Genomic DNA, 27,169 nt, shown 5'->3' on the forward strand with positions numbered 1-27,169 from the left:
ACTGCAACCTGAACCTGGAATCTAAAAATCCAGTTGAGTTCTATCTGCCTCCTACACCAGCACCAATAATAAAGAGTGCACAATTAGAACTTGGTTGACATTTTTGTCAGCATGCAGGCAATAAGATCCATCGCTGCAGGGCCAACAGCAGTGAAAACATGTTTTGATCAGTAAGGCAAAGAAACATGGCTCAAGAGACAGAGCCAAACCCTAAGTGGCTGGGCACCTGCAACTTCTATTGTTTCGAGAGTTGCAAGCCTCTCAGATTCTTGCTCAAGAGAGCAGATGCTCAGAGCTAAGAAAGTGCCACTTATACTAAGTCATAGTCACACTGCATTGTGTCTTCATACTGTAATGTCTAACTCTCTCTACAGGCAACTCCTCTGCAGTTTCGGTATTAATGGTCATTGGTAAATAACCTAGAGTATGTAGCAAGCTAAGATTTCAACTGCCAATAAGTTAATTCTTACCTGGGTTTGGGAAGGCCTAAAAGTAGAGTCAAAGCCATGCTGCAGAGAGTCCAGAAAAGGCTGAATTTTGTAGAGGCCGTGTGTCATCTGGCTGGAACGGAAGGCCACAATGTGGAAGTACTTCAGGATTTTCTCAAACCGTGGCTGTGTCATGATCAGCGCAATGCTCTTGTTGCTGTAGAAGCCACTGCTCCAAATGCTGAGGACAGACTCACAGTGGTGAATGCTTGTTGAGATCATGTAGCCTAGGAAGGCTTTCATTTCTGTTAGCGTGACTTCCATCCAGGCATCATCTTTGCCAAATCTCTCCTGGTACTTCTTGGCATACATGTTGGTTTGTACCACCATGTTCTTTAGTACATTGTCAGGGACAAAGAGCTGAAAAAAGTCCATGGCACTGGCAGTTGGGGGCATTTTATGGGTTGGACCTAGAACAAAAGTGGGGAAAAAAACAAGCTCATTTCTGATTAACTATTCATCATAGTGGTTAGTTAGATTGATAACTAACAACTATTAGATCATCCAATCCCTTGCTTCAGCCAGTGCAGGAGAGTTTCCTACAGTACATTGTCTAGTCTTTACATAAAGTCCCAAGTGATGGAATTTGGGCCACTTACCTTGTTAGGCTATCCCACCGAATAAACGATCTGTGTCAAAAAAGTTTTCCTAATATTCAACTTAGTTTCATATAAATTATTTCTGGTTACACCCCATATATCACTCTAAATAGTTCCTCTCCCTCTTCAGTATTATGCCCTTCAGCTATTTATAGACTCAATTCCTTCCTAGGCCTAGTCTACACTTAAAATTTAGGTCAGCATACCTACAGTGCTCAGGGATGTGAAAAATCCACACCCCTGAGCAATGCCGATCTAACCCCCAGTGTAAATGCGGCTAGATGGATGGAAGAATGCATCCATTGACCTAGCTACTATCTATCACTGAAAGCGGTGTCTATACTACAGGGTTATGCTGGCATAGCTGTAGTTACATTGCTGTAGTGTACACATCGCCTTAGTCTCTAAGCCAAGCTATACATATATAGCATTCTTAATCTTTCCCCATATATTGGTCCTCCTAGCCCCCAATTGTTGTCATTGCTCCTCTCCGAATTCTCTCCAGTTTGTCTATCTTCTAAAGAAGATGGTACCACAAATGCAATATTCTAGGATCAGGCACATGACAGCCATATTGAGAGAGGTTCTTGCCTCCATGCAAGGTGACATAATTCCCCTGCAGTCAAAACTTGAATGGCTTTTTTTGCTCTTATACTGCATTTCAAGCGCCTGTCAAATTTGCTGTCCACTATCAGCCCTCTGTCTTTTTCAGTGTTACCATTGGATGCTATTACCACCACCTTGCTGGTTATTACATACACATTGGTGCAACATTACATAAATCACCACAGTATCTAGGCCATGGTATCTGTGAATCTGATTTAGTACCCTCTGAAATCTATGAAAACAATAAGGAGTCTGGTGGCACCTTAAAGACTAAGATTTATTTGGGCATAAGCTTTCGGGGGTAAAAACCTCACTCCTTCAGATGCATAGAGTGAAAGTTACAGATGCAGGCATTATATACTGACACATGGCAAGAAGGGAGTCCCTTCTCGCCATGTGTCAGTATATAATGCCTGCATCTGTAACTTTCACTCTATGCATCTGAAGAAGTGAGGTTTTTACCCCCGAAAGCTTATGCCCAAATAAATCTGTTAGTCTTTAAGGTGCCACCAGACTCCTTATTGTTTTTGTAGATACAGACTAACAAGGCTACCCCCTGATATCTGAAATCTATGGAATTTTGTCATTGATTTCAATCAGAGCAAGATCAGGCCTTTGTAGAACAAACTAAAACACCATATGGACAAGTTTTTCCATCTTGCATTATATACGATTCTTGTTGAGATATGTTCCTTATTCAGCACATCACCCACATAAAGGATAAACCTTGCACTTCCTCCCTCTAGTTACTTTGTTTTTTGACTGAACTGCAGAGAAAATGGAAAGTTTTCAAGCCTTTATTTTATTCTAACAGGAAAAAAAAATACAAGGTATCCCGAAAGCATGCTGATTATTGTTATGAGCCTTAGGTTCTTAACTCAGTACCATGTCTCCTACACCCTTAGCATGTGTACAGTCTCCTGTCCAGCTAATGACTTTTGAGCAGACATTAGCATTTGAAATTCTGGTTAATACAGGAAAGTGTTTTCCTTGCAGTATGTGACTACTTGGGTCCTGATTCAGCTTGAATGTCAAAGGCTCGAAGAAGAGAAGTGTGAAGTCCTGTGGCTTTGGATCATAAAGATTCATTAAAACCTCTTTTGGTTTTGGACTGCATGGTTTGTACTCCCTGGATTTCTCCTTGAAGGCTTCCTCTTAACTTGGCAATAACTAAGATCAAGGGCTAACTTGGCATCAAGTTGTGTTTGCTTTATATACCTTGTTTCGGCTGCAGTCTGTGTTAAGCTCAAGCTATTTAATTATTTCCTAGTAAACAATAGAATATTTAGAATATTCTAACTCCATCAAAAATGACAAAGAATGTTAAGGTTGCAAAATTAAGCTATCAAGAGTGAAGAAATGCCAGGGGGAAAAAGTGAACTTATTTTATGAGAAAAGCTAATAATATAGGTAGAATTTTATATTCTAGTAGGTGATTATATTGTATGCAAAATAGTGCAGACCTATCAGCAGCTGAACTGTTATACACTTTACCAAAACAGGAAAAAAATCAGTACACTGTGCAGAGACCAAGTGGAAACGTTCATCATAAACGGTGCATGTTTTTCGGATGTAACTGAGAACAAGGAGTTATAATGGCTACATTTACGTAACCCAGACTATAACAGTCACTGCTGTTCTCTTTATCATAATAAAGCCGGTTACAGAGGAGTTCTGTATATCAAAGTTCTGTATATCTGTCCGCCCAAACCAGAGTGTAACGATTTCTATAAGGCAAATTGGACTACAAAGGATCACAAAGTACAAGTCACAGAGCACAGTGCCATAGGGTGACTGAATGCACCCCTGTACTCGCACCGTACGTACCATTGTAATAATCTTTGTACAAAATATGCCTTGAGGTATCATTTGAAATCTAACAACTTGTTGGTCAATCATATCATGGTGAAACATATGTAAAGTTATGACCATAAACTGAAATTATGACTGAAATGTGTTTACCAGACAAGTCGGGGGGAAAAGGGGGGCATAAACCTGTTTCTCAAAGACAAAGGACAAGCTACCCAGGTGTTATCAAAGCTGATTGGCAATCACTGGTCAAATGGCCATTCTTTGGTAGCCAACGAGCAGGCGCAGATCAATCTGCATTTTAGCAAACAACAACATGGAATCTCTTTCACCACAAGGCTCCCTGTCTCCATCCTCACAGCTAGCAGGAACTTTATTTGGAGAACTCTCAGGAAGATGTATTTCAAAGGGCGACAGGACTATAAAAGTGAGGGCCAAAAACACCCCATGGACTCTCTCGCTCACTCTTTCACCTAAGATGACAAAGAAACCAGCCCTTTAGACTTTGGGGGCAGATCCTGACATGAGAAGGGATTTTACCTTAAACTAGGTCTAATTTAAGTTTAGTTACTAAAAAGCATTTTCTCTTTATTTCTCTTATAATCATTTCTGACTTCAATACCTCACGCTTGTACTCTTTGTAATTAAACTTGTTTTATTATTTAATCAAAACTAATCCAGCATTGGTGTATAAACTGCATTTTTTGGTAACCCCAATTAAAGTAGCAAACTGTGGTATATTGACTCCCTACAGGAGCCAGGGACCTATAACATCTGAACTGTCCATGAAAGGGGTGGACAGTGCAGAACACGTTTTTGAGGAGAAATTGGGACTGGGAGTGTGTCGGGGTCACCCTGCAGGTAGTAACTAAGGCTGCAGGAAGCCAGAGTGTATCTGGTGCTTACTGACAGGCTGCTGGGGTCAGAGTTACTGGATTAGGGCTGTGGCTATACATAAAAACTCAGGGTTTGACCTGCATGCTGGTGGGCTGATTGTGAGCAACCCAAGTTGAGAGCTACAGCAGCAAAGCATTGTGAGGCACCCAAGATTGCAGGGCAGGTCAGGACAACACCTAACTAGTTTGGATTGCACCCCAGAATGCGATACTCAGGAATTACCTGCAGGCTGATGTTTAGGATAGCTGCAAAGGAAGGGCAGCGCCAAGCAGCTGAGAGAGAGAAAAGGGATCGATGAGGTGTTATGAAAACGTTTACATTTTCTTTTGGATATCACTTGATTAAGCTTCACTGTTGCCCACTAGATATGGCTCTTTGATAACATGACTTATATAAGAACTTTCGCCTAGTTATACTCCTGGGAGAATTCTGTGCCACTGTGCAAGCGCAGAATTAATATGCCCTGCAGCATACGTGATTCTGACGGGGAGGTAAAGGGAAGTTGCATTTACACCTTTTGCCCACTAGAAGGCACCAGAAGAGAGGGCAGCAGGCTCATGGGCCCGAGCAGCCAGCCTCAGAGAGGGAGGGCAGAGCCTGCTTTCCTCACTGCGCCCTGCCAGCAGGGCCAGGTGAGGAGGCACAAGATATGGGGGAACAGATAGAGTGGGGCACACGGTGTTGCTGAGGTGTCACACAGACTAGGGTTCAGAAGGGATAGTGGGAGAGACGGGGGTAGAGGTACAGGAGCTAGTGGGGTGATAGCATTGAGCCAGGGACTGAATGGGAGTGAGAGTGGGAGTGAAGGGCCACATGAGGACAAGAGAGAGTGAGGGGGTTCAAGGATACATGGGGACATACAGGGCCATCCTGAGGCATACGCAGCATAGGGCACCCAAAAAATTGGAGATCCCCTAGAGAGCCACCCTCCCGCCTTTCCTATCCCTATCCCTGTTCTGACCCTTCCTGCAGGCTAGCTGCTGCAGCTTGGTGAGCTTTCCTCCGGAGGGGATCTAGTAACTTAAAAGTAAAAAGAACAGGAGTACTTGTGGCACCTTAGAGACTAACAAATTTATTAGAGCATAAGCTTTCGGGGAACACAGCTGCTACTCTGAAACCTAACTTAAAAGTAAAAGTCTTCCAGTTTGCCAGACCTATTAGCACAACACTGAAACTGTTAAAGAGCCATTAAAGTGTTAATGAAGCCATTTAACAGCATTTGCCAACTCCCAGGTATATACTGTCAGTTTCTGAATTTACTGAAAAATTCAAACAAAACAAAAACAGTTGTGCATTACTGTAATATTTACTCAGAACATGTTAGTCTACAGGTCCTTACTTTAAAATTTGCTTTAAAAATATTTCATTAGCGTGTTGCTGAAGATTATAAAATCACATCTCTAAAAAATCCTTGCATAGATTTTTTCGATGCACAATCTGAGTATTCGTCTTTAGCCTTAAATGTTTGGATCTTCAGATATGTAGTTTTTAAAATAAATCCTTCAAAAGACCACCCTTATCTAAAATACACATTTTAATTTTAATTACTTTAGTACAAAAAAATTGCTTCCAAAGTCTTCCTGTCCTTTCTGTTCACCCCTTTCTCCATTCACCCCCCCCACCCCGTTGAAGAGAGCCCTTAAAGGGACAACACCCCTTTCCTTCCAGATAGCTGGACAAACGAGTTTCCCTTTCTTTACTTCTGACTATTTGATTAACTAGTTTTAAGAGAACCCTCCAGTGAAATCAGTACCTTAGTAAGATATAAAATCCTCTGTTATGCCTAAAATCTTTGGAAACATTTTTTAAAGTTGGTGAAATTTCATAAACATATATATTGTTATGGAGATCACACAAAGTAAATTAGTGTTCCCTTTTTCTAAAAGCAATGAATATTATTATGAACACACTAAACCTCTGTGACTGATTAATTTAAAATGTCTTTGTTTCAGTGAATTAAATATGTAGTAATCTGGAATGATTACTTTATGAAGGCTTAAGAGTACATTTAAAATACAAAATCAGCTTAGAAATACCGATTAAGAAAATATAAAACAGAAGAGCTGCATCATGTATTCCTTAACATTTAATGTTGTATTCAGCAGGACAGCTGACTTGCCCTTACTACAAAGTATCCTTAGACAGGGGCCATATTCACAGAGGCGAATGCGCTGGCACTGTGTATTCTGCGTGAGAGAGAAGGTACAGGGGTCTCTGCGGGGTACTGAGACTCTCCACTGCTGTCAGGTGGGCCAGGCGGCTCGCTATCCTTTACTGTCTTGTCCCTCCCCCCCCACGGGCTGAGCGCGTTGGGCATAGGGCACCAGTTTAATAATACTGCATAGGGCCCCATAAATCCTAAGGACGGCCCTGGGGACATGTGCAAATGTGCCTGCCTTAATGGGAGAGGCTAGGGGTCAGCCTGGGTCTGCAGGGGGAGGCTCCCAAACTCCCAAACAATCCCTCCCACCCCCGCAAAAAAACCCAACAACCCTGTTCCATATTTCTCCCTCCCATACCCAACAACCTTCCAGGTTCACTCCCAGGCTCCTTCTCTCTCCCTCAGCTCCTCCATTCCCTCAAGCCTTTGCTCTGCTTCTGAGGACTGTGGAAAATACAGTTCTGTATAATAGTGTAAATGAATTATTACTCAAAGTCCTGTATTAATATGCCTAGTAAGAAATGTCAAAAACCATTTCTTGTATTTTATTTTTGCTGTCTGTAGTGTTACATGCATACTTGCTACTAGGTATTTTGAAATAAATTACCAAAATAATTGAAGCTGGCATGATTATATTGTGTTATTTTGACAAATAAAATATGCAGAATTTTAAAATATTCTGTGCGGAATTTTTAGGCTTGGAATTCCCCCCCGGAGTATTAGTTATTGCATTCAGCACTAGGACCTAAGCACTCTACAAGGGGTGATGAGAGAGGCAATTTTGTAATCCCTGCCCTTAGGAGAAGCAGGCTGGGAGCAGGGGCAAAAGATATGTTCATATGGTAGAGGGCTTTATGAAGATGAAATATTCTGTCCCTGAGACATGGGAATATTGACAGTATGTATATATTGGGCTCCATTTTCAGGAGGCTGGTTATGCAGTCAGGAGCACAAAACAGTCAATTTTGTGTGTAATTACATTTTCAATAGCTGTCACTTAAAGTGGGGTTCTGCCTTGAAAAGTGATTATGTAAAAGCAACATCATTTTACTCAACAGATCTGCTCTCTGTGCTCACACAGGGTCCTATTTGCTTTCTTTAGTGACAAAAAATAAGATTCTACTACTGTCAGCCATGCAGAACCCACGCAGCTACGGAAGAATGAACTGAGTTCATTTCTGGCTTACACGTCAACATAGTTGTTGACTAAATGTCATTTGCAAGGCCATCTGTCCAACCCTATTGTCTTTAAAAAAAATAGTTTGTCATATTTTACCAATGAAAATATGGAACCCTACAAGGATGCTTTTAGAGGGCTTTTTTTTTTTTTTTTAAGCACAATTGAACTTTACCACCACAAAACCTGTTACATGCTGAAATGACCAGCCTAAGATAAGTGGGCAAGCTTCTTTAGTTAATTGTTACCATCTATTTAAGCACACATGTATTTTCCAGAGGGAGCAAACTGTGCAATAAGCCTTGATTAGTGGATTTGCACCTTGAAGTAATTACAAGTTACAGCAGAACCTCATTTACTTGAGCCACACATATCCAAAAGTTATATGAAATTGGGTCACAATTCCAGATTTGTATCTTTTGCACTGAGGAGTCCTTATTTATCCAAAATCTTATTTAGCTGAAAAATTAGAAATCCTCTATTATCTTTGAATAAATGGGACTTTATTACACTGAAAAGAGTCCTGGGCTAGATATTCAGAGTGAATATTAGGGAAATAATTATGGACATATACATGTCCATTTGCAAACTCAATCTTAAAATTATTTTCAAATGCAACAGCAGTGCCATTGCACCAAGGTGTTTTGTTGTTGTTTTTTTGAGGTGGGGTGTGTGCGCGCATTCTTGAGTCTACAACTTCACATATAGACAGACCCCCATCCTACAATCAGATTCAGTAGCACAAACTTTTGCACCTATGTAAAGCCCAGCTGAAGGATGCGGCCTTAATAGGCATCTTTTGGAAATCTAGTATGTATCCCATCAATTGTCATAGACAAATATACAGAAAGCTTAAACAGATATTGCAGACAATATTTCTTAATTTGGTGCATTCCACTTTTTTAAAAGCGCATGTTGCAATATATGGAAAATTCAAACCTTCTGCATCAAAATACAATTCTCTCTCTTACCCTCACCACACACACACACACACACACACACACACACACCTCTACCTTTTTCAGATAAGGTACCACATGAAATCAGCAACAGCAACAATTTGCAGGACAAGTTGGCTTAATTTTATACTTTGCATGTGGAAGTAATGTCTTTCTCAAAGCCAATCAACAGGGCAATGGTTCCTTAATGGGGCGGGGGGAGGGGGGGCAGAATCAGACATGAAGACAGTGAGAAAGCAAAGGCAGAGAAAGCTACACTGGAGACCTGATTCAGGAGTAAATGAGAGACCCTAGCCCTTATACACCTCTCTACCCTGATATAACGCTGTCCTCGGGAGGCAAAAAAAATCTTACCGCGTTATAGGTGAAACCATGTTATATCGAACTTGCTTTGATCCGCCAGAGCACGCAGCCCCTCCCCCCCCCGAGCACGGCTTTTACTGCGTTATATCCGAATTCATGTTATATCGGGTCGCGTTATATCAGGGTAGAGGTGTACTATGTGAGTGAGTTCTGGCTTTAATAATGCTTACTGCAGCTGCCTACCAAATAGTAAAAATAGTAAAGCATCCTAGGAGGCTTAGGAAAACAAATACAAAAAAGAAACAATTTAGGCCCTGATCTTACAAATGAGAATAGCAGACATGGTTCCCTGCATCTGTATGGAGCCCCACTCAGCATGTGCAGGTGCTTCACTGGGGCTCAGTACAGGACTGGGGCCTCAATGATCAGTCCCCCAGCACTGACAGGCAAATGACTTTCAGCAGATAATTCATTGGAATTTCACATTTTTTTTGTTGAATAAATTACTATTTCTCTATTTACTTAGTTAAGAAGGCCAGGAAAGCAATCTGAGAGCATGTGCTTAGACAAGCCTAATGAATTTCATACATGCAAAATCACTATTTGACATCATTCCCCCAGTTATAATTACCTTCCCACCATTAATAACTCACCAACAGAGTTTATAGACTGAGAGCAAAAGATTTCATAAGGTACGTGTCACAGGGCACTTCTTCAGCTACCCGAAGAGCAGCACTGCTTACAAACACACCGCATGCATCTTCAACCCTGTTTCAAACCAGGACAGGCCATAACATGGGTGTATAGCAGAAGAAGCCTTTCACAGACCTTCTTTCCTTCCCCTTTACTTCCTGTTCCTCCCATTAAAAAGCCTGTCATAACTATAAAGGAAAGGGTAAGAGCCCTCCTGGGTACCATACTATAATCCCTCCTGGCCAGAGACACCAAAATCCTTTTACCTGTAAAGGGTTAAGAAGCTCAGGTAACCTGGCTGACACCTGACCCAAAGGACCAATAAGGGGACAAGATACTTTAAAATCTTGGGGGGAGAGGGGAAGGCTTTTGTTTGTGCTCTTTGTTTTGGTGGTTCGCTCTTGGGACTGAGAGGGACCAGACATCAATCCATGCTCTCCAAATCTTTCTGAACAAGTCTCTCATATTTCAAACTTGTAAGTAAACAGCCAGGCAAGGCACAGTTAGTTTTATCTTTGTTTTCTCAACTTATAAATAAACCTTTTGCTAGAGGGTTTATCTTTGTTTGCTGTAACTTTGAACCTAAGGTTAGAGGGGGTTCCTCTGGGCTCTAAGTTTGATTACCCTGTAAAGTTATTTTCCATCCTGATTTTACAGAGATGATTTTTACCTTTCTTTCTTTAATTAAAAGCCTTCTTTTTAAGAACCTGATTGATTGATTTTTTTTCCTTGTTCTAAGATCCAAGGAGATTGATCTTGACTCACTAGGAATTGGTGGGGGGAAAGGGAAGGGAGGGGGGAAATGATTAATTCCTCCTTGTTCTAAGATCCAAGGGGTTTTGGATCAGGGTTCACCAGAGAATTGGTGGAAGAGTCTCTCAAGGCTACCCAGGGAAGGGATTTAGCACATTGGGAGTGGTGGCAGCAAAAGCAGATCTAAGCTGGTAGAGAAGCTTAGAGGTTTTCATGCAGGTCCCTACATCTGTATTCTAAAGTTCAGAGTGGGGAAGGAACCTTGACAAAGCCAATTACCTCAAAAACTGCCACCAAGTGTCAGTAATCCAATCCCACCAGTAACAGGTTGATTGATTCCAAGTAAGCCTGCATCCTTCTCTGGGCTCCAGCAACTTCAGTGACCAGGGTGTTACAACTAGCACCCTGTCACAGTATATTGCTAGGCACTGATAGGATCCCAAACCTTCTCCACCTCTGAAGCTTAAATAATGGATGAAAAGTTATGCTGGTGTTTGACAGAAGACCGTGTGATTTGTAAAGACAAGAACAAATCCCTATTTGGGCTCTTACATAATAGGTTTCATGTTCTCATATAGCATAGAAACAAACTTTGAAATGTCAGAATTTCCTGTGGAACAGAAATTCAGTTTTCCAACCCACCCTGTTCTGTGTACTTTGGGAGGAGTTCACATGAGTCCATTCATCCATTTGTAACTCTTACATTATCAGGTAATGGGAAATTTAATTTGCGTGACTATAGATTATAAACACTAAAGAGGGTTTATTTCTTCTGCTGCATTTCACTCTACTGTATTTCAGAGGTTTCTCCCATTCTCTCGAGACTAAGCAGCAGGGTGTCCAAATCGGTTTGGTTTTTAGAATATCATGCTGGATATTTTATAAACATGGAGCCAGATCCTCAGCTGGCATAAATTCATGTAGTTCTATTGAACTGGTAAATCTTTCCTCCACCAGAATCTATGCTAGATTAACTTCCCCTGGAAATTCTTATTTTATATCCTTGCAGTTCCCATCCTGCCCTGCCACAATATACTTTTGGTTTTAAGTTTGTTTCAAACTACTTAGTGAAATATGACTTGACTGCATCTGCTAAAACTCCAAAAGTAAATGGCTCTCTGACACAATGCTTCCATTCCGCATCTGTAATGGCATCATAAAGAACTGTTCAGAGCATATTCCAGTGAATTGCCCCCCTTCGCCCCAGCAATAAACCTGATTGTTTCCTTTGTAGCGCTAGCAATAAAGTGATCCATACATGGCATCCTGAGTACTACCCATAAAAAGAATTTAGAGCTGGTTATTGTGGGTTAAAGCTGAATGCAAAACTGCATGTTTAGATTCTCTAGCTCCCCCTGAAAGATAACATTGCATGAAGATATGGACAGCATTGGTTCAGTTCTAAAGATGGCTACATTTCAGCCTCTTACCTCCACAGCAAAATGAAATAATCTAGGATGTGTTAGATTAAATGACTTACTACAATGAATTCTGGTTCTTTGCCAGATATTAGGACCTGATTCTCTTCTCACTTATGGCAGCATAAAATAGGGGAGAGATAGCTCAGTGGTTTGAGCCTTGGCCTGCTAAACCCAGGGTTGTGACTTTAATCCTTGAGGGGGCCATTTAGGGATCTAGGGAAGAATCTGTCTGGGGATTGGTCCTGGTTTGCACAGGGGGTTGGACTAGATGACCTCCTAAGGTCCCTTCCAACCCTGATATTCTAGGATTCTACTGAAGTCTAAACTGTAAACCTGACATAGGTAAGTGGAGAATCCGACCCCTACTATGTAGCTCACAAGGCTAATTTTTCTCTTTACTGAATGTGTGTGAGAGCCCTATTTAATCCCACTGGTAATGGTAAAAGCAACTTCCCCAACTCACCATTGAGCCTCCACGCTGCCCATTCCTTGCCTGGTCTCACTAAGACCTAGACTTAGAACGCCAGCTCCCTTCAGATGGGCCAACAAATATCCATCTATGGTCTGCTGCTGCACCCAATGAAGTCAATGGGAACAAGACTGGGCTGCTGAGGGTAATAGCTTTGGCTCTCAGTCAAAAGATTGTCATAGGTTGTGTGTTAAGCTATATGCCACCAAATGGTCTTAGCATGAGGGATGGGGATAAAGGTGCTCTGTGGCAGTCTTTCATATAACTATTTTCTTTTGTGGATTTAAGCCAGAACCTAAACATTTAATTAAATATATTTCCTTGTGTTTACCATTTTAAAAACAAACAAAACCTTCATGCTGTGACCAGTGAGTTGGAAGGAACAAAAAGCCCACAGCTGATAACGCTGATGTCTTTAATTATATGTATAGCTTATTTCTAGTGGGAGAGCTGCCAATCAATATTATCAGCACCCAAACAGGATCTATCCTCCCACCACCTGTGCACAAGGATTTATGGGTAACATTATACAAACAAAGCTTAAGGAAGCACGGCTGACATTAAAACCAATACTATGTGTGTCAGCTTACATCTTATACTGTACTTTGTGCATTTATCAATATTTGGATACAGGACTAGGAAAATATACTCCTGGTCAACTAAGCTTCAGCTTTTATTTTTTAACTGATGTTCCATTTCACCTTTTTGTACTGCTGCATTTTTTTATTAACACCCCAATGCACTCCAATATCAGGACACATCTGCTGCATCTGGCAGTCCAGCGGACATACCGTAATCTATCTGAATGTACCTAACAGGTTAGGGGCAACTTTCGAAAGGTTAACTTCATACAGTAGCTCTACTACTGCTTTCAACAGACCATAAACAAAGCTGTTCCAGAGCTGCACCTACAGCCTGATGTGTGTAGGTTTATGTGGCATAAATCTTCAAAGCAGCACAGAGGTATTTATAGCAGCGTCACTCCCATTATGATTAAGGGGACTCACAGCTAAATCCCCAGCATATACTGCTTTGGATTGGAAATATCCCCTTATGGGAAGGATCTAATCTGTGAGCACTTACTGACATGAAGTACCTACAGGCTTGTTATTCCTGGGAAAAATATGAACCAAGAAGCAATATATTCAATTCTACAGCTCATCATTCACCAGAATCATTACAAACCTGTCACTTACTAATACTCTGTAACTATTAAAGAATCCACCCAATCAGCCATTCCCAGCTCATTATTAGGACCCTGCTTACAAAGGAGAGTTATGTGTGAAGAAGGGAAATGGCACACCGTTTTCCATGCCATGGACCAGGACATTTAATTTGTCATTCATAAATAAAAGTCAATGAGGGAGTGACCCATGTAATGAGATGCTGAAAGCTTTGAGGTTAACGCCTACATTTACATGCAAAACACACGTGCCACAGGACCTATTGCTGTGAGTTAATCTCATGAGGGAATTGCATGGGGCTTTGTTCACAAATTGATTTTTAAAAAACTCCATGCAAATCACCTGGAGTAAAATCAATTGAAAATCCAGACATCTCAGCAGTGTTTTAACTAGAACTGGGGTTTCTATCTTTTTAAGCAACAATACTAGTTAGCCAGACTTAGGGCTTGTCTACACTACAAAATTAATTTGACTTCAGTTAGGTTGACCTACAGCCACTGTAGTAATTAAGTTGGCTATTGGTGTCCACACTACCTTCCTTCTGCCGTCGTGCACGTCCTCATCAGGAGCTCTTGCACGGTCTGAAGTGCGGCACTGACAGCTAGAGTGTGGGGGTACTGACAGCTGCGCGGGGCTCACAGCTTCCAGACCTGGGGTGACAGCCTTAGCTGTGAGCCCAGCATGGAGCTCAGTTTCACAGTAGGGAGCCTACCAGCAGTGAAACTGACATTGTGTGTTTCAAAGCTGCTATTGTCTCTGCTGGGGGCTTACAGCTGGAGTTGTGAAACTGACAAGAATGTCAATTTCACTGCAGGTAGGTTCCTGTGCTGTGAAATTTGAGCTCAGCTCACAGCTCAGGTTGTCACCCCAGGGCAGGTGGGCTCCAGCAATGAGCCCCAGTGCCTGGCTGACAGCTACGGGGGGGAACACTGCTGTGAGCCTGGCATTCAAACTGTCAGCGTCAGGGCAAGTGGGGCCCAGCTGTGAGCCCAGCACCCAGCTGACGGGGAAGGAGGGAGGAAGGGAAGGTGAGCTGTCAGCCCCATTCAGGACTGACAGCCAACAGCCAATGTAAGTAACGCAGTGTTTACACCAGACACTGTCTCGCCCTAACTACACTGACATAAGTGCTATGCCTCTCATGGAGATGGAGTTATTACAGCAGTGTAGCGGGCCACTTACTTTGGCAGAAGCAGCATTGTAGTGTAGACAGTGACATAATTAGGTTGACATAAGCTGCCTTACGTCAACCTAACTCTGTAGTGTAGACCAAGCCTCAGATCTCCAAAGTACCTGTCAGCGCTCCCTTTCAATTTTACATGCTCTGATGTGGGGTGGAATGTGAGACTTTCACAATAGCGAGAGACAGATTTGGAGCAGTGCAAGCACCATCATGTGTTAGAACTAGATGAGGACCTGAATCAAAAGCTCAGTCCAAACATCCCCCAAACACTGGATTTTGCTACTGTGTAGTAAAACTGAGGAAATTCCAAACCTGGCACAGAAATCAGAGGATGAAGCTTCTCTTGGAACTTGAAGGTTGCCTACGGGGGGGGGAGGACGGAGACATTATAGGGCTCTCTCTTCTCTTGAGAGCTCATAAGTATAAAATACATTCACCCAATGCTTGAACCTCTGGCATCCTCAGCTGACGACTGAACCATCTCTGCTGTGAGCCTCTCAAACTAGTTTAAGGTCATGAGATTTTCTGTAGTTCTAAATCCATGATTTTTCCTACAGGGGAATCAAGTCAAAGATATTTGTCTAGCTAAAGAGAAGCGTGTGTGCGCGCTCTCTGTTAGGGAAAGAAAAGTAATCATCTCTGCAATCAGATAAACGAACCCCACAACGGAGATGAAAGGGTTAAGGAGCAGCTCTTGGCCCAGATAACCCCACCCTGTTGCACCTGCAAAGCCTGCTCTATGTACTCTGTGTGAATGTGTGCGTATTCTCCCTGTCCCTGCTCCTTTTCTCCTCCCCAATCTCTAGATGCATTTTTCATTGGGTACGCTCTCTGTTGTATTTTTGCCCTATTCTTCCCATTGGATTTTCTACCTCTCTGTTGCTTTTCCCATTCTCTCTTTCACAGAACACAAACCCAGCCATGTGGGTTGTTTGAACTTCTGAACTCACAATCCTGGAGTGGTCAAACAGGTTTGCCAATCCCTCCTATATACCATCCATGTAAACATTCTTAATCCTTTTACCACATGGAATGCACAGTGAGTCCTGCACAGCTGACTGCTTCGTCTTTCCACTAAGTCTGCTAAATGCTAAATTAATCATTCCTCAATAAGAAGAAACAGCCTTTCTTCAATGATTTTTTTAAATGTACAAGAGGTGCAATTATCAGTGCAGAGGCACTGCTGCACCCAGTGAGCTGCAGCCTACGCTTTTGGCATGCACATGGTAAATCCATGGCGAAGTGTGCATGTTTACCGCAGTCACATTCCTGGGGGGAGGCTTTTGGGGAGTTGCAATTGCACAGAGAGTGGAAAACACAAATCATTGTCAAGCCATAGGGTGAAGACAGAGCCGTGTCTAGAAATAGCATCCGATTCCCTCAGCAACAGAGCACCACCTCTGCAACCTCTTTCCAGTGACTGCGTGCAGGAGGCATAACTGATCAGCACCTGTCATGGCGCTTCTGTCAAGAGGCTGCGGCTGCACTGCAAAGCTGTCACAGGGCCATCAGAGAGGGGGCTGGGCCATGGCGACAAGCTCATGAGGAGTGGAAATCTTACAGTACCCTCAATGACCTCTCTTATAAGGGATGGCTTGTCATTTTAGACCCACCATCCGCTCCCTCCCACCCAATTTCAATTATGCTACATTGCTGAGATTGGAAAAGGAAATCATGTCACTCACAAAACATGCAGTTTATGCAACAGCAAGGAACATCCCCTTGAATGTTTGAGTACAGTGCTGGTGAAGGGCTCAGGACTGACAATTCTGGAGTGCCAAGAAGCACAGGATAGGCAGCATCAGGACAAGTTTCCCCACACTGCCCTGCTGACATGTCCCAACTCGGACTCAGACAGATCATGTCAACTGAGATTCAAATTCCATGTCCAGTCAATGTTTTCCTTCTCTGCGTAGACTGCCAACACGGTGACCAAGTAAGGCCCCAAACCCACATTGTTTGAAGCTCCCTACGCTCCTTTTGGATTCACAATAGCAGAAACAGCAATGTCTAGCAGCTTGTAAAAGAAGGAAGCAATACACATCCCTCATTATGAGTGTTGTAGTAGTTACAGAAATAACGTATGTACCAGAGCAGTGGCTCTCAACCTTTCCAGACTACTGTATCCCTTTCAGGAGTCTGATTTGTCTTGTGTACCCCCAAATTACCCCTCACTTAAAAACTACTTGCTTACAAAAAAAAAAAAATATCAGACAAATGTCACAGCACGCTGTTACTGAAAAACTGCTTCCTTCCTCATTTTTAGCATATATTTATAAAATAAATCAATTGGAATATAAATATTGTACTTACATTTCAGTGTATAGTATATAGAGCAGTATAAACAAATCCTTGTCTGTGAAATGTTAGTTTGTACTGACTTGGCGAGTGCTTTTTATGTAACCTGTTGTAAAACTAGGGAAATATCTAGGTGAGCTGAGTACCCCCTGGAAGACCTCTGAGTACCCCCGGGGTACGTGTACCCCTGGCTGAGAACCACTGTACTAGAGATTTCCAAGTGCTTCATGAAATAGGCACATTAAAATGAGAGATTTGAGGGAACTCTTTAAAGTGCCAGGTTTCAGGGTAGCAGCCGTGTTAGTCTGTATCCTCAAAAAGAACAGGAGTACTTGTGGCACCTTAGAGACTAACAAATTTATTAGAGCATAAGCTTTCGTGGGCTACAGCACACTTCTTCGGATGCATATAGAGTGAAACATATATTGAGGAGAAATATATACACACATACAGAGAGCATGAACAGGTGGGAGTTGTCTTACCAACTCTGAGAGGCCGATCAGTGATACTCTCCCAGTAGGAAGGAGAGAGGGCATTTAAGAGGCTTAAGGCAGTAGAGCCAAGAGCATGGCACACATCTTTTTTGCCCCTATAAACACGCTGAAATCCAAAGCTTCATTTCCTTTGGCCTGTGAAGGTAAGATGGCATGTGTTGTATCAGCAGTTAGACACATTTAGATTAGTAAGTCTTTTATTGTAAAATATTCAGAGTGGAAATTCCATGTGTTTGGACAGTGCCTAGCACAGGGAACCCTGATCCTTAGTGAGGCTAGTTATAATTAATAGTAATTTCCTTCTCTATACCCATAGGTGTAGGACATCTGCAGATGGAAACATGTGTGACAGAAGGTCAGCACTTACTGGCTGCATCTTTCTCTTACAACTGGTAAGTACCCATTGTGTTTTTTCCAGTTTTCCCTTTGTTATTACTCAGGAGAGGACACACTTACACAGATATACTTTTCATCTTTACTAGGGATGCACCCAAACTGAACCTCTAGATCTGAATTCTGCAGAAATTCACCTCTTGATTCACACCTGAACTTTATAACTGGTGTCTGTCTCTCTATTGAGTTGAGTTAAACTTTGGAGAAATTTGGATCAAAATTTCGTGACTTGGACTCCATCTCTCAAAATTATATAAGGGTCAGGGACAACATTAATGGAATGTTAAGATGAAATTTTTAATTACACAAAAATATTGAAATTTCAGATTCAAGGTTCTGAATCTGGTATTCACAGCAAAAATACTGATTTGAATGTCCTGAACTTTTGTGAAAGTAAAATGTTCACCTTAATCATGAAAATGGTGTGGTGGCGTTTGTTTTTTTTAATTGTATTTACAGTTTGGGTGTCTTAAGGGAAAATTTTTAAGATTTCTTCTTTGTTAAGGCTTGTTTACAATCTCAGGCTCTACTTTAGAAAAGCATATTTACTCAGCGTGAAGTAAATATCCTGGAAATTTTATGATTAGGAGATATTACGCCATGCAAATTCTGATCACCACCTAGAAAGCAAGCAATGTCTTTCTCTTAGGTGGTGAATGAAATCAGCTGATGCTTTCTTTGGAACTGCCTGAACAGCAATGAATGCAAATATGCAGAGCAGGGGACTGGGAGTTTGAGCCAATGGTGGTATTTTACTCTGCCACTGACTTCCTGCAGGAGTGGAGGCAAGTCCCATTTTCATCAGGATTTCAGTTTATCCTTTTCCCAAATGAATGATAATAGGATTTGCCTCTTTCTTCCTCTTTTAGTCATCCACCCTCCTCACTTTTCTCTTCTTCTACTGCCTGGTTCTTATCCACTCCCAGACTTGTCTTCCCTAGATTTTCAATTCCTTGCTTTCTCATCCCCTCTATTCTCTATCCCCTTTCCCCCTTCCCCAACACTGCATTTTGCAAAGGCTGCCACACCTTCTTGGAAGCCTCCATTCTCTAGTAAGCATCATCCCCTTAAGTGTTATTTGAGTGATGGGGAGTACAGGCAACTTAGCCTTCTACTAGTAAGAGTCAATTAATCTTGAAACTGCTGCTTCCATGGTTCTTGCTTTGAATCAAATGTTTACTCTCAGATAAATGGATGGTAAGCCCAATTTGTGCTGAGTAACTAACATCCAGTGACCAGTCGGAGAAAGGCTCTCCTGTGCAAACCACAGGGAATATGGACTTAGGTGCCTAAATACCCTTGAAGACTAGAGCCTAACTCCCATTGACTCAACGGAAGTTTAGGCAACTAAAAACCTTTGAGGATCTAGGCCCTAGATCTCATCTCTGATCTTTGTTTACAGCAGCTCAAAAACAATGCAAGGTACCAACTCCCCCTTATGTCCACAATATGAGAGAGAGAGAGAGTGTGTGCGCGCGCCTACTTAAATATGCCAGTTTTCTGAAGATTGGGGGTTTGTGTCAAACAACCAGCAGAAAGATACACACACACACACACACACACAAAGCAGAAGAAGTCATGAACTGCCTGTGGCTGAGCTCCATAATTGAAAGAGAAAAAAAATTAGGAAATATCCCCATTATTTTCTGTTTCAAAGTCTACATTACACTGCATGGTAAGATAAAAGGTTTCATCCCTCTCTGCTTTTCCCCACAATGGAGTATACAGCTGACTGTACCACAAGTAAACTACTGCACTCCGCATACAATACTAAAGACATTAGTTATGAAATATTTAATGCAATTTTGATGGCTTTAAAAAAAAACATAGTAGGAGCTACTTGTGGAAGTGGATGAGGGAAAAAAAAATGAATGTGTTTCAGTAGTTTAGTCCAATAAAACATCCTATGACAGAGGAGTGACAACTGATGTTGATAAACTGCAGATCTCAATTCAGTTTTGTCCAGTCTTTTGAATTTTGGTTTTTAGTGCCACTTAAAAGAATAGTATCAGGAGGTACCCGTGTTAGTCTGTAGCCAGAAAAACAACAAGGAGTCCAGTGGCACCTTAAAGACTAACAAATTTATTTGGGCATAAGCTTTTGTGGGTAAAAAAACCTCACTTCTTCGGCCTCCTTGTTGTTTTTACTTAAAAGAATGATTTTCTCATCTGCAAGACTATTTTCTCTGCTACATCTTCACTCTGTCTTAGAGCATCAAACTCATTTTAGAATTTTTCCCATTTAAAACAAACAGCTTAGGTTTATGTAAGCAGGTGAATTATTACTCCCACGGTGTAAAAAAATTCCTTTCCTTGTTACCAGCATATATGAACTACTGTAGATCTCAGAATTTTAGAACAAACGATGGTGAACGCCCCTTCCACCCTCTCAATGTGACACTTCCTTCGTCAAGTCAGTTCCCATCTATCAGAGAAGTCCAAGGTCTCAAATGCCTGTCCCCTGGAAGTAACAGCAGAATATGTTGTTGCTGTTCCAGCAAGGATAATGGAGATGCGGTGCCCCCTTGGTTCCCAGTGATGAATCCTTGCTTTTCCCCCCCTCGGAGCTGCCTTTCCTTTTTTTGAAGTGGTTTTAAATATCTTTTGATCATAGAATTGAAAGTAGCCAGAGACCCAAGCTTCCCTACCCTTGTTAAACTTCCCCCAGCTCAAGTCAATGTGTGCAGGAATAGCCTGGCAGGGAAGTCATGGTAAATCAATATAAAAGAATACAAAGCTTCACAGGGACTGTCCTGCTTTTATGCCTGGTGGAACTAGCCCGCTAACCCTCTTCTTATAGGATAGCTGAGATTTGTGTCTTTGTGCCTTCCCCTCCTTTCTTTCAGTTGCTTAGTGGAATGTTCACAAAGAAATTTCCTGGTTAAACAACAGTTCTCTAACTTCCTGCCAATGATTTTTTTTTAAAATTGGATAATAGTCAACAAAAATAAAAAGTAAGTGCCTCACCTCAATGCCAACAGCTTGTTCACACATCTTGGATGTGGTTCCCTCCTTGTTAATAGGTAGCATTTCCCATGTCACACCAACAATGGTTTACATGTATCCTTTCAGGTCTGAATACCCCTGCTCCCATGATGTTTAGTGGGAAGTGACAACATTGCGCTCCTGGGCAGGACCAACGCCATGGTCTTCGCAGTCTGGTATCAGCCAGTCCCAAATTTAAGAAACTAGAATATTTCCAGGGTAGGGTCAGGGAGATGCATTCTTCCCTGCGGTTCTTATGACATGCTTATCACATCAGTGCATCTTGTTTACTCATCTCAAGCTTAAGTAATCCATTATCTCTCAGTCATGTTCTTCAGCAAGCATGAATTTTCTCTACAGATTTTCCTTACAGCTGTAGATCTTGAAATATCAACTCCTCCATTTGTACCCACACCTTCTACTGAAAGGTGTTACTTTACACCTTTAAAAAATATCAAAGGTGATGCCTATAAAAATGCAAATATTAGAACTGGGACAATAACCCAAACAGATGTCCATGAGTATTTCACTTAAATTTCAACAGAGGGTCCTGTGGCACCTTGGAGACTAACAGAAGTATTGCATCTCTTGCATCTGAAGAAGTGAGGTTCTTACCCACGAAAGCTTATGCTCCCCATACTTCTGTTAGTCTCCAAGGTGCCACAGGACCCTCTGTTGCTTTTTACAGATTCAGACTAACACGGCTACCCCTCTGATACTTGACATCACTTAAATTTGTGCTGGTCAAGCCTGTGCCCCTTCCATATTCAGTTTCCATGAACATTTTACTCACACAAATGCATAAGGAGAGAGACAGTGATGGCTCCTACATCTCAGGAGTTTGGTGACTGTGGGTATGTCTACACTGCAGCTGGGAGGTGTAATTTCCAGCTTATGTAGATTTACATGTGCTAGCTTTGATTGAACCAGCGTGCTAAAAAGAGCAGTGTAGCCACAATGGCTCAGGCTAGCCACCTGAGTACATGCCTAGGATCTTGAGGCAAGTCTACATTACCACTTACATCAATCTAACTTACGTCACTCAGGGGTGTTAAAAAGACACCTCCCTGAGCGACGCAAGTTACAGCAACCTAAGCACTGTCCACACTGCCTCTTGCAGAGGTGGAGTAATCATGCTGACGGGAGAGCGCTCTCCTGTCAGCATTGAGCGCCTTCACCAGACGTGCTACAGCAGTACAGCTGCATCGGTTCAGCTCCGCTGATGTCGTGCTTCTAGTGTAGACCTCCCCTTGGACAAGATTGTACTCAGTCAGTCTGAGCCACTGCAGCTACATTATTTTTAGCTGTGATTTGAGCTAATGCATTGTCATGTGTAAGATGGTCTCCACAAGCTGGAAATCACATCCCCTGGCTGCAGTGTAGACATATCCTGGAAGTGGAGCCCGGGGATGTCTGCATTTGTGTTTGCACACTTATGGTTGACTTTTCAACTAAACATAGTACACAAATTGGAGAGACAGGGCTCGCTTAAAATTTCAAACCAGACAGTGGGCAAAAATAGAATGTGGTTTATCCTGGTTTTTACATCTCATGACATTTTTTGGTCCTACACATGATTTTTGAACACAAGGGGTTGGCAATACCGAGTGAGTCATTTTGCAATTCTATGTTTTGCTTCAGTAAGAAGCTTTCAGCGTGATTGTTCCCAGAAACAGACGTGGATTGAGCAAGAACTTCCCCTCCTTGACAAAATGGACCTGTTTTCCTTTGTGATTATTAGTTTGGCCTGACATGTTTACTTTAATTGTCTTTCCAGTTTTGATTGATTCATGCTGATTAGCAGGAAACTCCAAAATACATGCACGGGAGCCTAAGTTCAATTTCTTCTTCAGTATTTTTTTTTTCCCTTTTCTCTTGAGTAATGGATTAATCTCCCTTGATATCACATTTCCAGGCATCGTTAGCAGTAATAATAGCATCACTTACACTCTCATGTATTTCTATTTCATTTGCTTAAAAGGACACCATCAACTTAGAAAAAAATATCACATCTGCCTGAACTTTTTTTTTTTTTTTTTTTTAAACCTGCTATTGTTGCAAATAACCTCTAAGGTTACCGTAGCTGAAAGAGAATAGAGGGAAAAAAAATCCTGTTTTTTTGTTTTTTTTTTGAGAGGAAGGACAGACTCATGGCTAAGATTCTGATGTACTACTCAGGAGATCCAGGTTAAATTGTTGGCAATGCCACAGACCTCCTTCTGACCTTGGGAAAGTCACTTAAGCCCTGATCCAGTAAAGCACATGCTTAACTTTAAGCACGTGAATGGGACTACTTGTACCCTAAAATTAAGCACCTACTTGAATGCTTTGCTGGATTGGGGCCTATGTCTCTGTGCCTATAAAGTGGGAATGCTAATCATACTTCCCTACCTCACAGTGTTGAGAATAAACCCTTTACTTTTTACAAGGCACTCAGACCTAGAGTGATGAGATCATAAGAACCCAAACTGTCTCATTTTGTTCACTATGCACATTAGACAGCACTTGGTTTATAATCATTTTCACTGTTTCTCTTGTGTAGTAGTCAGTTTCTTTTTTTGTTTGGGTGGGTTTTTTCCATAAAGAAACAGGGAAGAGAAAAGCATTTTAAATACTAGAATGTGATCGTAAAACCACAAAGCCGGTCAGGGGATTTAATGGCAGCTGCTGACTAGATTTACCAGTTCAAGATTCACACCACAGAATCCCACTATCAGGGTCAGCTAGACCAGGAGAAGCACAGCTTGAACTGTTTCCTGCTGGAGTACAGAGTAAGGTAGGGCCCAATTCACTGTTACTCGGCACCTTGTGTAGCAAGTTACACCAGTGCACAGTGAAGGAAAGTGGGTGTAAAACACTAGTAGCTGGTAGCTTTTCACACCTGCTTTCCACCGGTGTAAGTGACTACACAAGATGCAGGGTGACAGAATCAACCAGCTCCACAAGTGAAGGAGAAAGAAAGGAAAGTAACAAACACCAGCACTGCTTGGAGAAATACTGGTGCTCACTTATTTTTGCTCCCCTCTTCCTCTCTCAGGGACTATAATTTTATGACTCTGAAGGAGGTTGTGTAGAGCAGGTCAGGGGGAAAAAGCCAGAAAGAAAAGTAAGAGTGACTAGAAGACCCAGCCCGAAGAGATGAGTACTACTCAGAAATCATTTTCCAAATTCTTGGCTTAGTCATCTTAATTACACGTAATTGGTTTCTCTGTAGGCTGGGTATCCTCTTTCACTTGTCTTCCCTCTCTTCTGTAGCCCCAGGATTTTTTTTTAATTTTTATTTTTAATGATCTTTCTACCTCTGCAGAGACATTTGGGACAGGATTATCCACACAACTCAAATTTAGATGCTGATTAAATACTTCTTTGTATCCCTACATATTTTTTAAAAACCCGTTCACGACTCACCCAGCACCAGATCAAAGGTGCATGATAAAGTGCATTTATCATATGGGCATCTCCTCCACATATGTGGTAATTTCTCTTATTTAAGAATCAGTGTGTGAAACAAGCATTTGTGTGAAACAAAAATTCACAGTCTCTGCCCCAAAGACCTTACAGTCTAAATAAGACAGACAGAAGAGACAGGGTGTACAGGGAAGACCATAGGAATTAAAGATTAGGATAATTTTATATCTAATTTTACATAAAAAAGTGTTAAAAGAGGATTGCAATCTTAATAAAGTCAGGCACTCAAAAGTTTGGAAATGCCAGAATTAAGGTCACAATTTGGCCTCCTTGAGTATATGCATTATGATACAGTCTGTAATAACATACTATTTTTTCCTCCTCTACACTGCCTGGGCCCAGCAGAGAAGTCACTGAGAGCACAGGAGAGACTGGCTCCCCGCTCTCAGTTCAGGTGCCCAGAGCTTCAATTGCAGAGCACGCCCTGCTCAGCCCCAGGCTGGAACATGCCCAGTGCAGAATATTCAGGGTATTTAACTGATAAAATCCAAGCAGTCTTTACTGAGCAGGTGTGAGCTGCAATTTTTCAGTGGCTTATAACTTGGCCAAAAAAAATGGGTGGATTTTCACAAGGACAGCAAAAGCACATCCCTAAAACAAAGGCCACTCCCCAGCCAAATTTAAAGCCTTTGCACCAAAGCATGGGGGAGGGGAGCTAGTGCTTTTCCAAGAAAAAGGTCACCACTTTTTTCATATGGACAAAACAATGTCTTTTTCCCTACCCTCATTCTTGGAAATGGCTGAATTGTTTTAGCTGAAATATAAAAAGCCCAAACAAAAAACCCCAACCCTGAGGCAGACATCTGACATGGAAAATTTCAGCCCAAACAGTTAAAGTATAAGAAAAGTTATAAGCAACTGAAAGCAGGGTATTATAATGGGAAGTGTCAGGCAACGTTAACAGTTACTGCTATCACCCCCCCCCAATAAAAGTTATATTAGTAAGTATAAAATATAAGCATTCACCTGGAAGCCAGTCTGGAGCATTGCTATTGGACAACAAACTAAATACCGTAGCACAGTCAGACAGTATAGGAAAAAGTCATAGCACTGATTAAAAGAAGTCAGTGGATACAGATAACTTTGAAGTAAAGGTTAGTACAATTTTGGTGTTCTTGCTTCATGCCCCATTCCAGATCAAAAATGTTGTGCTTAGGAGTTTTTCCTTCACCAGCCAGTCTCAACATAAAAGAAATGGATTCCTATCTTCGTCTTTTTTATCTTAGGAAAAAATGATGTATTAGAACAATTGGTGATCCACTGCTTGAAGTCAGCCCATTTCAGGTCAATATCCAACTGTCTCCCTTTGTACCAATCTTTCAAAAAGGTAGATGTGGGAAAAAAGAGCTATCAATAAGTCAAAAGGCACGTTCAGTCTGTATCCCACAATTTCAATATATATACCCACAAAATGCTATCAGATCCTTCCCCTTAATGTAGGTGACTACATTCAGATGTCTAAAAGGAACTTTTTATTGTTAAACTAAGATTTCTTTCATTGATTAAAAAGGCACACAGTCTGGTCCTTAAAAAAATACTAATGGAGAATTCAGTGCTGGTCCAGTCTAGGCAGCAGCACTAGCAGCTTCAAGGATTTATTTCATATTCATTATTTATATGCCTAAAAATCCCTCATTGCCTGCTACTGGTTTCAGGACACAAAAATGCTTTATTGCACACTATTTTGGACTCACAGTCTGTCCTCAAAAGCAAACTGCTCTATCAGGTTAGTGGATACAAAGTTCAAAAATCAGTGAAATGGTTTGCATCTTCCTCTCCAGAGGTTTGTGAGTAGTCTGCTTTCCCTATGCAACTCTGGAAATGCCTATCTTCCCCCATACCCCACCACCACTTTCACACCACTTCACTGGTTCATTTTGGAGCCACCATTCTTTTGGTTAACGTTCATTTGGAAGAGCCTCTCAGCAATTATCATGAGAGGTGAAATTCACTAGCATGGGGCCTATGCATCACTTAAGCCCTATTTTGGAGGCTTACGTGGGTCTAAAGAGTATGGTTGCCAGTCCCCTAAGCAGTCATAAAATGCTGAGTCAGGGCCCCCAAAGTCTTGATATTGGCTTAAAAATCATGAAATAAAAATTAGATTTGGGCTGCTTTTTATTTGTCCTCTGATTTGAGAATGTAGGGTGCCCATGGGTCATTTTCAAACATTTATCTGAAAACATGAAGGCTAAAAGCTTACTGTTTTTAAATGAAAACTGGGATTCTGATGTAATCACTTGAATCTGAGCACTGGGGCATTAAGAAAAAACCCCACCTAAATTTTCACAAGACTTGTGATAAAAATTGCAAGAGTTGACAACAGTAAGGGGCACATAAGCCTTATACTGGCCCTCTATACAAGGGAATTTTGCCCTAATGGAATAGAAAGACATCTACTTCGAGGTCAGACCAGATAAGAGCAATCTCTTCCAGCCTTGTAATCTACAAATCTACTGAGCATTTAAGAGACACTTTCCAGAGGCTGCGCACATGACTTCTTCGCTGTTCCCAATCCAGGGGAGCAAAAGTTATATAGACTGAATAGCATGGTACAGCAAACACTACAGGCTGGAATCACACTGCTTCTCCAATGCTTGCATTTTACCTTAAAATGCAGAATCTGTGTACTACATTTAGAAAATGCAGCAGTACAGATACAGCCACGATCCCAGATCCTGAACCCACCAAAAAGGCAGAGTAAAAAATCCAAACCGGGATCTGAATCTTGCAAATGAGCCTTTACCAGTTTAATGAACCAAACTAAAACCCCAAGTTAGCAGCCATGAGCCCTGAGGCGTTTCCAATCTGAATGCTGTGGCTTCAGCCC

General features: G+C 41.7%; 1 protein-coding gene across 1 annotated transcript in view; it reads right to left on the minus strand.

Annotated features, from left to right (window-relative positions):
* PGBD5 (piggyBac transposable element derived 5) overlaps window positions 1-27,169 on the minus strand; it is an 84,584-nt gene that overhangs the window by 44,965 nt on the left and 12,450 nt on the right. The window contains 1 exon segment of the mRNA XM_034765134.1: window positions 471-898. Coding sequence (XP_034621025.1) covers window positions 471-898 — 428 coding nt within the window.

Source organism: Trachemys scripta, chromosome 3 (assembly GCF_013100865.1).
Source record: "Trachemys scripta elegans isolate TJP31775 chromosome 3, CAS_Tse_1.0, whole genome shotgun sequence".
In the NCBI taxonomy this organism is placed as follows: Eukaryota; Metazoa; Chordata; order Testudines; family Emydidae; genus Trachemys; species Trachemys scripta.